This window comes from Hipposideros armiger, unplaced genomic scaffold (assembly GCF_001890085.2).
Source record: "Hipposideros armiger isolate ML-2016 unplaced genomic scaffold, ASM189008v1 scaffold_825, whole genome shotgun sequence".
NCBI lineage: Eukaryota > Metazoa > Chordata > Mammalia > Chiroptera > Hipposideridae > Hipposideros > Hipposideros armiger.
In genome coordinates this window covers 723,283-734,593 of record NW_017732175.1, presented here as the reverse complement: position 1 = coordinate 734,593, position 11,311 = coordinate 723,283, and the positions used below count along the sequence as shown (strand labels likewise).

Genomic DNA, 11,311 nt, shown 5'->3' with positions numbered 1-11,311 from the left:
GTCCCCTTGAGGTGAGGCTGTATGACATAGGAAGTGGGAAACAGGAGACGGGACCCTCAGATGAGGCTCCTGGTTGGTCTCCACGGTGGGAAGTTCTTGCTCTCCATCTGTCTGTGGTGTCGCCCACTCAACTTTGTTCTCTGGGTCTTTGGCCTGACAGGGAGTTTGCACTTCGAATTCTAATTTTTTTCCTTCAACCCCATTATTTCCCAATCTATGCTTAACATTTTAAAACAGTGCTCTCTCCTTTCATCATCTTTGGGGATTTATAGAGATGACATTGATACTATTTATGACTTTTTTTTTTGACTTTCCTAAACAAAAGGTGAATCAGTACAGAGTTATGTGTATGAAATGTTGGGTCTCCTGTAAGTCGAGTATGGGCACCCAAGTACCTTCCTGTCACAATGGGGAAGCACTCCAGCTTGTAAAAGAAAAATGGAAGGTTTGTCCGCATGGTAACACAACCTTGGTGACGGGACAAGAGCATGGAAGAGGGTATTCTCAGAAGGGGGGCAAGACATGACACGCCTGCGAGGAAACAGCATCGGCTGAAAAGTAGCTGCCCTTCTTCCGAAACCTTGCCCACATCTAACACCTTGGCTGACTACTTGTTGGCACCCTAGATACATCCAGCTCAAGACATGGTTGGGGAGGGCTTTTGATCTTGGGCAAATAAACACATCAGAGATACAGCTTAGGACTCAGAAATCTCAGGTTTCTGTTTAAAAGTTCCTGGTTAAGATAGGTAGGGGGCTGAAGAATCTTAAGACAGTACACTGAGATAGCCTAGGGGCTGAAGAAATAGCTGCTTATCATAGGAAACTATGGGCGAGGTTCAATGAGTGAGACAAAAATTTGAAATAGGCTAATAGTAGGCTGTTCTACATAAATGGAGACTAACAGATCAGAAGTGCTCATATGAAGTTGCTATCTATAGGTACCCTGGCTGTCTTGTTCTGGAGTTGGAAAGCCATATGAGAGGATTTTAATTATTATGTTTATGTTTTGCTCTTAATTTGGCATGATTCTTATTGTGGGATGAACCTTTGTTCCAGAGCCTAATGACATGACAAAATCTGAGAATGTTAATTCAAAGTAAAAGTATCTTTATTAGAGTAAACTTTGGTTGGAAATGGTAATTAATAGAGGAAAGGAATCGTCATAGAGATATAGTAGAAATACGGCCCAAGAAATTTCAGTAACTGAAAATTTGATTAGGTAATTTTTTTTTTCCACCAAAAGTACAGAAGAAACTCTTGAAAATACCTTGTGGTGTTCTCTGACCTTAGTTCTTGGAAAAGGAGGAAAAGGGTATTAATGGGGAATTTACTCTCACTCAGGTAGCCTATATTCAGTTGATAAAAATAAAAGAATGGTTGTAATCACCCTAAAGTTTCTCTCTGGAATAATGAAAGTATTCTCCTGAATAGGGATAAATAACAAAGGTCTTTTAAAGACAGCAAACAGGTACAGCAGCTGGTAATCCATTCCGGTCTTTCCCCGTATTATAGTCTTGTTAGGCATGGACCAAGAGTACCCTCACGGGTTGTGTGTACCAACACCTTCACCATTATCAAGCCACAGATTTTTACCCCCACGTCATGGACAAGAATGCAGGAGCACGGAGGCGTTAAGTGGCTTTCCATAGAACCAGAGCTCATTCAGGGTTCTCTCCACTGTACCAGCCTGCCTGTCTTGCTATTAGAAAACTTCTCAGAACGTAAGACATGAAGAGCCTTGTTCAGGGCTGGCAGGGGCGAGGGAGTGACGTCAGATTATTATGGTAATCCATGACCCATGGTCTTTAGAACCGTTGGTCAAAGCTAGAAGCCAAGAGTCCTGCAGGACCTCAAATATGCCAAGACGGAAAATCTCCTACTAACTGATGAGGATGATAAAGCAAGTCTCTTGGTGAGAGCTATAGCATGGGCCAAGTGACAATACAAAGAAACACCGGGCATTTTCCAGAGAAAGTTGGTTTCATTTTGTCTTAAGGACTTAATCATTTTGTCTTAAGGACCTGACGGTAGGGTAGGAAATAGGATTCAGGCTCAAGGTACACGGGGCCAGACACACGGGTGGTACAGCGGGCGAGGGGCCCTGCTTTCCTCCCATCGACTCTGCACAGCTTTACTTCGTGTGGACATGAACCTGTATGGGGTTTTCCTGCCACTGAGGCAGATAGGCCAGGCTATCAGCCACTTCCTTCTGGACAGGCCAGCCCCAGGCCTCAAAGAAAGGAACTAGATTCTTCTGCACTTTTTCGGAGAACTTCTTCACCCACAGATTCATCTTGCCAGCGTTGTCTTTGGGGATGCCAGAGAGCGTCTGGTACTCAGCAAAGAGCTGGGTGAATGGCTCCCACCCAAAGGCCTCCTGGAGCTGGGAAGAGAAAGAAGGGGCAGAATGAGGTGTCAGGATTGCAAAAGTCACTACAACATGCATGTTAAGACTATTTCAGGGGCTGGCTGAGTGGCTCAGTTGGTTAAGAGCTCGCTCAAGAGTTTGAGCTCTGAGCAACAGCGGTTTCATACCCGGCCTGAGCTGAGCAGCCGCTGAGCTGCCAACAGGTAGCAGGATGGCTCAGCTAAAAAAAAAAAAAAAAAAAGACTATTTCATTTACGGTGATTTTTGTCCCTTAATCACTCATTAGCTTCACTCTTATTATTTGCCTGTCTCCCACCCGACCCCTGCACATCAATACAGTCATATTGGCTTATTCCACTTCTTGGCCACAAAAACTATACCCCCTGACTCTAGTAGGGGACTTCCTGGGAACCTAATGTCTGAGGAAAGGTAAATACTCAATAAATGACATTTTATTGATATTATCTTTAATTGAAAAAATTATATCCTTAGGTCCTAAGTGTTTTCCTCGGTATCAGACAGGTTTGAGCCTGAGTGACATGAGAATCCCTCACCTAGTCCTATTTGGGATGATGTTAGAAGAGGGCAATAGAGCTGAGTTTTGACAGGTGACTTAATAGGTAATAGACAAGATGGTTAAGCATGTATCAGCCGCAGGAGGAAAGATGGGGAGGCAAAGAAGCCTGGAACGCAGGATGTGCTCATAGAGGGAAGCAGCTTAGTCTCTAGGAGGGTAATTATGGGGGAGTGGGAGCTGGGAGATGGAGCCGGGGGTGCTGGTGGGAGTCTGATGACAAAGGGCCTTCTCCCCTGTGCTAAGCAGCCTTGGCTTCATCCTGTATGGAAAGGAGAGCACTTTGAGGGTGTTAAATGCTGAATATTAAGGTTCTTTTGGAAGTCGAATGGGAGATGGGTTGTAGGAGTCGAGGCAAGATGCTGGAACAACTGAGGAGTCTCCTGGAATTGACAAGGAAGAGGAATGAGGACCTGAGCTGTGAGGTGGGACTATTAGTGGGAGGTGCAAGGGGGAGCAGACCTCTCCCAGGTAGAGGAAGCAGGTGCCTGCCCGTCCTGTGGCCGAGGCTCAGACTCCAAGATGATAGGTGTCTCCATAGCTTTTGCAAAATGATAGTCAGGGCTCCCGGGTGAGTGGGTAGGTGGGGGAGGGCGGAATTAGGGCTGTCACTTCCACTTCTGTGGCAACCTACCATCTAAGGTGTATTTCCTTCCGACTGGCTATATAAGAAGACAGAATTGATGCAATGCAAAAGTTATGTCATTGATATTCATTCTCTAGAAAATGAGTGAAAGGAAAAACAATCAAAGAGAGGGTGTCACAGTGCAAAAGCCTGGGGCTCGTCGTTAACCCCGGATTTTAGGTTCCGGGTCAACCTTGACATGCGATTTTGGACAGGCTGCTTAAGCTCCTTAACTTAGTATGTGTCCCTGGGAAAAGCGGGCCACCCAGCTCCTATCTATACGGTTGAGGTGCACAGCTTAGGAGGTCTGATATGGAGAACAGCTTCCACCACTCCAAACAGTGAAAGTTCGAAGTATGATTGGGGAGGTGACAGGGACTTGGGTTTATTTCACAGGCAGTCGACCTGGTTCAGGGCTTCCTCCCACTGGGTTGGTTGGTTGGTTATTCATTCTAAAAACATTTGTGGTTCAAGTGGGGTGATAGGCGTCCGAGAATATCATTGACAGGTTGACCTCTTACCTTCTTGTAATGCAGTTGTCCCCTACACACATCACTGTTAATTCTGAAGGGACGGAACACGCCCTTGACCCATAAAAATGAGATGAGGAAAGACAAAGCAAACCAAAGCAAGGGCCATTTCTGGAGCGCTTCTTAGGGGACCAAGGACAAAACCAGTGAGTGTAAGAGCTGTGATTCAGTCTCAGGAATGTCTAACTCATAACTTCTTCTCTTGACCCATATACCTACCGATAAGCAATATTTTTCTCCACCTATTTTCTTTTCATAACACGTTTCATTTCCTCTTACTTAGCATGACAAAATCACAGGAAGCAAGTGGGACAGATACCATTCTTTTCATCTTAGTGATGTATAACCTGAGAAGCACCACCATGCGGCCTAGTCTCCCGTATCCACCAGGGGCCCAGGCTGGTGGGGGTGGTGAAGGACTTGGAGAACTCCTGGGATCCAGGATGCTATATGATGGATGGGTCTCGTGGCCCCCACCTCCCCGAATTTCAGCTCAGTACCTGCAGATATGTTTCCAGAGCTGTCCACATGTTCCAGTTACACAGGGGGGCTCCCTTCTCTAGGTGCTCTTTGATTCTCTGCTCTCGTTTTGGCGGGCTCAGAGCAGGGTGGGCCTGAGCCCTGGGGATGCCCAGGACTGTCTCATGCACATAGACGGACCACAGGTTGCACGTGGCTTCAGTGGTGTGTGGGGGGAATTCCCACCCGTGCCGCTGCTGGTTATGACCCAGCTCGTGGATGGGTCCCCACAATCCACTGCTTCTCATGCTGATCTCATTGATGAGCTCCTGCACGGACTCCAGGTGGCACATGATGGGGTACCCTGAGTGCATCCAGCCTGGGAAGCCAAAAGGAAGACATGAGGCATGGGGGTGGGGGCACGCAAACCCATCTCCCTTCATTCCTCTTCATTGTGTAGCTTTTCCTCCTCATCATAGCTACCCCCCAGTAATTCCACAGTCCCTGTGCTGACTGGAAAGCCGATGGCTTTTCTGGAGTCCTTACCCGCCTCCCAGCCTCCCACTGGCTCTGCCCCCTTGTCACTCTGGTCTGGCAAATAAGAATACACTTTACACAGCTATTCTCACTGGAGTTCGGGTCTTCGTTTGTGTGTGCGTTTCCTATGTGTGTTATTCTGTGACATTACATCCTGTGTCTGAATCTGAGATTCTACAGGCTAGAATGGTGTGACCCCTTCTTCTGTGTAAATCGCTGTTGTCGGGCTTCTTACTCTTTTAACAGAAAGGATCGTGTCCTTTTTTAAAAATAAGAAAACTGAGGCTCAGAGGAATTTTCTCCATGTCAGAATCAGATTTCCTTATTTTTCTTTGGGTGCTCTCTTTCCTCTAAACCACCTAAGACTTATCCTAAACCTCTTTGCGCCCTCTTTTCATTGTCAACTACTCTTACTTACATTCGAAGGAAGTATTTCTAGTTTAGCCTCTCCTTGAAACAACCCTCATGGTCATCTGTCAACTCCTGGTACCATTTTCCCTGAGATTGTTCTACCAAACCTGTGAAATCTCACCTTGTAGAGGGAAATGGTTTACCTCTTCATATGTAAACATCTTTGCATCCCACCAAGGTCTATGGTTTTTATGCCTGTTTACCTTTACTGGTAAAATGACGCCTTACACATATTGGACATTAACAAACGGCAAAATAATAAATCAGTGGTGTCCACTGAATAAGGGCCCTTCCCTGCAGCACCCACCAGCTGAGATCTGCACGTCAGCAACAATCCTCTCGGGACGGAGGAACGGGAAAGGCTGGGCTGCCAGTCTAGCTATAGCCTGCATCATCTCGTCCCAGAGCCGGAGCACGGGCTCGGGGTCCCCCAGACCCTGCAGGTTCGCGGTTGGCACCGTCAAGATGATGTTGTCCGTTGCTAGCTCTCCCCAGGGAGCTGGGCTTTCCTGGACACTCCTCTTCCACTCCTCCAGGGATGTCTTACCTGGGAATAAATATCACAGACCCTGTCACCCACTTCTCCAACTTTCCCTTGAGCTGAAAAACACAACTTGAACTCCAGGAGGAGGACACTGAAATAAAGAGCTGTTATCATGTGGGGCTCCATGATAACATGGAGGCTATGAAACGAAGGACAGGCCTCCAGGCCCTTCCTTTGGTTCTGCCCTGAAGTCTCTGGGGACACAGGGTGTTCCATTTCTCCGGCATCCACTCTCACCTCAAACACTTCTCCCTCCACCTTAGCAACCAGCCCTAACCACCATGGTGTCCTCCATGTTCCCTCTTCCCCCAACGTTCAGTGCGCTTACCCAGCTTGTAGTACGGGGCAGGCACAGCCCTCTTGATGGTGATGGACATGGGGCCCAGTGTGCTGCCCTTGGGCACGATGACGTAGAGCAGGCCACCCCAGAGACAGGATACCGACCGTTTGGTCCTGTCCATACAGCACTGGTGAGTCACTACAGGGGCTCGAGACAGCTTGCTGGCCTTGGTCAGGTCATCGGTGTGGCAGCCAACCTGTACCTGGAGGGGCGATTCCGCCATGTGTTGGAGGAACTAGGTTCCTGTGGGGTGCATGTGGGGCTGAGCATGGTGCTGTATGGAAAAACACACAGCGCGTATTAGAAAAATGCCAGCCTCCCCTTTCTGGGAGCTATGCATGGACACCTATGAGACCGCAGCACTGCAGAGGTCGTGTGGACGGAACAGCACGTAGAATCGTTTTTCCAGGGATTAGAACAGCTCCTGAGGCTGACACTGATGGGGGTTCTCCTGGCAGACCCTAAGCAGTCTGGTGACTCCCACGCTGGGGATGACCCGGGGGGTGCTGCCTGCCCTTCCTGCACAGACCGGAGGCCCATCGGGAGGCAGTGGGACCTGGCCCGAGGGGAGGCTGAGTACTCGTCCCCCTTTGCTTAGGGCTCTCCTCTTGGGCACATGGTCTGAGTGCTGTGATACCTGGAGCCCTGGACTTGCTTTTCTTAGGCTTAATGTAAGCGAGTTCCTGAAACGAGGCTGACACGCAAGACTCTAACTGTGGAAGGACGTGACCCTCAGAGTTGAGGCAGGAGGAATTTTAATTCCGTGTGTAGGGCCTATGTTTGTGAGTGATCGGGTTAAGTATAACCTTCAGGTGTGACCAGAAAGGCAGGGTGCGACGGGGAAACCTGGTGAGGTTGTGAATATGCAGAGGGCCGTCCCTCGCCTCACACCCCGTATCTCTCCACATCCCTGTCAGGAGGCAAAAACCACCATGCGTGGAAATCTGCAGGCTTCGGGCTGAGCGCCGGAGCTGATCATAGAGCTCCGGTATCGTCATCGCTCCCTTAGGCCCCCGGAAGTTTAGCTGTTTCATCTGTGAAATCTGTAAAATGGGCAGAGTACTCTCTCCCTGTGCTCCTGGGAGCACTGCCATGAGCGGGATGAGAGTGCAGCAGCCCGAGGCTTTGGGATGTGGACAGTGGGTGCTCTGGCCTTACCTTCAGGCCGGCACAGGTGGCAGCTTCAGACAGCGAGACCTCTGCGTTTTGTCCGTTTAGGAGGTACAGCCCAGTGCTCACCCAGCACTCATCGTTGCCTGACAAAAGCCATAGGAAAGCTTGAGTTCTTCCCCCACCTGGAGCCTCACGGCCCCTCCCGGAGGTGCAGCCCCTCGTAAACCCTGAGCAGAACCCCAACTGTCTTCCTGAAAGCACCTGCTAGAGAATGGAGCTGGCCTGTCTGAGCCTCAGCACCTGCATTGTCCTGCAAAGCCCACTAACCCACCTTCCCCAGCTCCCACGATGCGCCAGGCACTCTCCCCTCACCCCATACCTGGATTGTTTCCATCTACCGCCACAGTGATGGGGGATTCGGAGTGGCAGGCGCAGTTTCCCGGCCCCTGTGCCAGCTGGGAGCAGTCGGTCCCAGAGCGCGCCAGCTCCGTGGCCAGGCAGAGCACTGCGGCCTCACAGGAGTCACTGGCCACCGGGTTTTCCCGGCTCACGGCTGGGAGGCCTGACGACTGCAGCATCTTCCTCAGGAGCCGGTGCAGGGATATGTAAGCGGGGATCCCCTCCGCAGGGATCTGCAGGAAGGCAGCACCATCCTCTCCTAGTTTTGCCAGCCAGCTCTTTTCCAAGCTTCCGCCCCCCTGGTTCAGGACAGCCTCGAATTCAGACAGCGCCTTGCGGAAGTGGTAGCTCCGCATATCAGGGGTGGGGACCGGGAAAGAGCCCTGGGCAAGGGTCCTAGGGAGGATGCTGAGGCCAAAGCCATTGAGGATGATGTTACCAGGGAAACTAGCCAACGCTGAGCGGCCTGGGTTCTGGGAGGCCCACGACCAGGCCTGGCCCCCGATCAGCAAGCCCCCTCCCTCGGCCACGAACTCGTGCAGCTGCTTGGCTTCCTTGTCACTGTAAGCCATACAGCAGTACACAGACAAGCCATCGGTCAGATGGGGTGCCAGACTGCATTCCAGGCCACTCTCCGACAGTAGGGCACAAAGGGATTTTAGGTGTGGGTTCACCCCCACTTTGCCCGTCTGGCCTTGAGCCAACCAGCGCACAGCATTGAGCAAAAACGGCCCCATCTTGGGAGCAAAGAGCATGGCCTCGTGGGCAGCCAGGACAACACGGCCCCGGCCATAGCGGGCAGCGGCTAGGAAGCAGCCTAGCTTGGCATCTAACCCCAGAGGGAAGGCCAGGGCCCCGTGAACCAGCAGCTGCGAGGGGATTCCTCCCGTCTTGATGTCCAGCTCTGAGATCCCTTCCAGGAGTTGCTGCTGGTCCTGCCTGAGGTCCTCTCCATACCTGGAAAGTGACATGGGAGATAAAGGGGCTCCAGTCGGTTCATGGACCACTGAAATGAATTTCTGGAATAGAGAAGTCTGTGCGTGAGTACAAAGATGATACAGTTCACGCCAATCTCCTCATTCTTACTAACAACATTTAGGAGTGTATACATAATGCTATTCATTTTATTGCGCCTAAGGCATATTTTTTCACCTTTTAACAATTCATGGCATAGCATTGTTTAACTGGCATTGTTTGTGCTTTCTAGTCCTTGTAGTGGCTAATCGACTTACTTTACCTGAGGTGTTTGGGTCTTAATTTGTTTTCTTCGTGCCGAAACCCCCCTTTTCATCTTATTCTGTCTCTCATTTTAGTTAACATGTATTTTTGGAAAATTCTTTCGTAGCTTGAAGCAGTCTCAGAAAATTTGCTTCTGTTCATTGGGTCACCTTTTTCTTCCAGGTGTGACCGATTCTGTCGCCGTTCCATATTAAATGTTTGTCTTTCTTTTTTATAAGATTTGTATTGGGGAATTGGGGGGATGGGAACAGTGCTGGGGAATTGGGGGAAGGGGAGCAGACAAGTTGCTGTCGTTTTGTTCTTCAGTCTAGTTGTGGAGGACGTTGCTTCCCTGGCCCAAGTTGGCACCATCATTGCGCTCTTCCCGGGCGAGGCAGATCAGTCGCCGGCTTCTGGACGGCCGCTCACGGCGGCTTGAGGGCCGCTCACGCTGGCTGCTGGCTACACACGGTAGCCCATGGCAACTCACTGCCACAGGGGCTGCAGCCTACGCCGTCGCCGGCGACTCATGGCAGCCCAGCTCCAGGTTGAGCTGTTGTTCATCATCTTAGCTGTAGAGGGCAGTGCCACTGGCCCTCATATGTGGGATCCGAACCGGGGTCCTCTGGCATCCCAAGCCAGTTCTTAACCATGGCGCCACTCGGCCAGCCCAAATGTTTGTCTTTCTTATATTCCCCTTTTACACTTACAGCATTTGTATTTAGTTGTTACATGGATTTTTTTTCCCCCCCACAACTGGCATGGGCAGATCTTTTGTGTGTTCTGATATAGTGTGGGTGAATTCTCCATGACGTTCTTTCTGAGCTACCCAGGACCATTTTGTTTCTATACACACCACCTTCTTAAATTATACCAAGGCCTGTATACTGTTTCTTTCCACTTTCTTATCACCTGAGATTCGTAACACTAAGTGAAGGACAAAGACCAGCTGTCCTTGCTGGGGGCCGGTTCTTCCACTCTTTGAGGACCTAAAGCTAGGCCTACACCACTCGACCAGGGATGGAACGCACTTGGGGGGTTCAACCCACCTCCGTGCTTGGAAGACGGCACACTCAGCATCCCTTTCTGCCTCCACCAAACCTCACATAGTTTTGCTGCTGTTACACTTGAGGGTTTTTTTTTTTTTCTTAAATGTCCACACACCCAATTTGTTAATTCTTCTACACCATGAGAAGGCATGAATGATCTTTCTTGGATGTGTGGTTTCAAGTTTTTTCTTTCAGTTATGCACCTGGGGCGGGGTTGGTGTCAGGAGATGTTGCAGCACACGTCAGTCACCTGTCTCAGGTGCTTAGCAATGTCAGCATCAGCATCAAAACCTCCCAGTTCAGCTGCTTGTTTATTATTTTTAATGCATTTGGTCAGATTTGGTGGAGAGGGTGATTCCAGGACCTAGCCTCATTTCACACAATCTTTAGCTGGAAATGCTCTACAGTTACGGATCTTGAACGTGAAAACGGAAGGGTACTGCTTACGCGCTGGGAGTCCTCAGACAAAGACCTTGCACTCTGGGGTTGTGGTGAGGAGCGAGTGAGATAACACGTCATCTTCACGAGATGCATAAACCTAAGCAACTAGTATGTACTTTTACATGAGCAGCTTTTAATACGTTCTAGATCTTGTAGGTTCTATGTGGAAGGGTAATGAGCTATTGATCTGAGGTTAACGGTTTTCCCAGTCTGCTCTGCGTCTTGGTTTAAAGCAGCAGGTGGTTTGGGATCTGGCTTTGCACATAAAAGTAACTGCAGTGTCTTCCTCAGGTATACACACCAGGTATGCAGTCAGCTTTCGTTTGCCCTTGGGGGTTGGACGAGCCAGAGGGGTCGGCTTTTAGAGCCGGCCCCTCCTGTGAACAGACCGAACAACTAACTCCCTGAATGAACTCCAGGACTTTCAGCAGAAACCTGAAGTTAGCAAACCTGCTAGGTCAGTCCAGAAAGTCCTGACCAAGACTTGTTGGCAGGGAAATTCACTGAAAACCTCCCAGGGGACGTCCCTGCAAAGGACGCAGGGATCTGAGCTGAGGGCCTAGGCTCCATAGAAGGGCCCTTCTTGACTTTAGAATTGACGGGGTTGGTCAGATCCAGGTGCTTTCGGTTGACTTAGTATTTTATTTATTTGGACAAATCAATGACATTATTTTATTTGTTTGGACAAATAAATTAATGAC

At 49.7% G+C, this 11,311-nt stretch overlaps 1 protein-coding gene across 1 annotated transcript in view; it reads right to left on the bottom strand.

Annotated features, from left to right (window-relative positions):
• Positions 1-1,118: 1,118 nt before the first annotated feature.
• LOC109374481 (TRPM8 channel-associated factor 2) overlaps positions 1,119-11,311 on the bottom strand; it is a 21,505-nt gene continuing 11,312 nt past the window's right edge. The window contains exons 2-7 of the mRNA XM_019629109.1: positions 7,883-8,859; positions 7,549-7,646; positions 6,379-6,592; positions 5,814-6,053; positions 4,600-4,937; positions 1,119-2,385 (exon numbers count right to left, since the gene is read on the bottom strand). Of these exons, the coding sequence (XP_019484654.1) occupies positions 2,134-2,385; positions 4,600-4,937; positions 5,814-6,053; positions 6,379-6,592; positions 7,549-7,646; positions 7,883-8,859 (2,119 nt within the window). The 3' untranslated portion in view covers positions 1,119-2,133. The remainder of the gene's footprint in view (positions 2,386-4,599; positions 4,938-5,813; positions 6,054-6,378; positions 6,593-7,548; positions 7,647-7,882; positions 8,860-11,311) is intronic.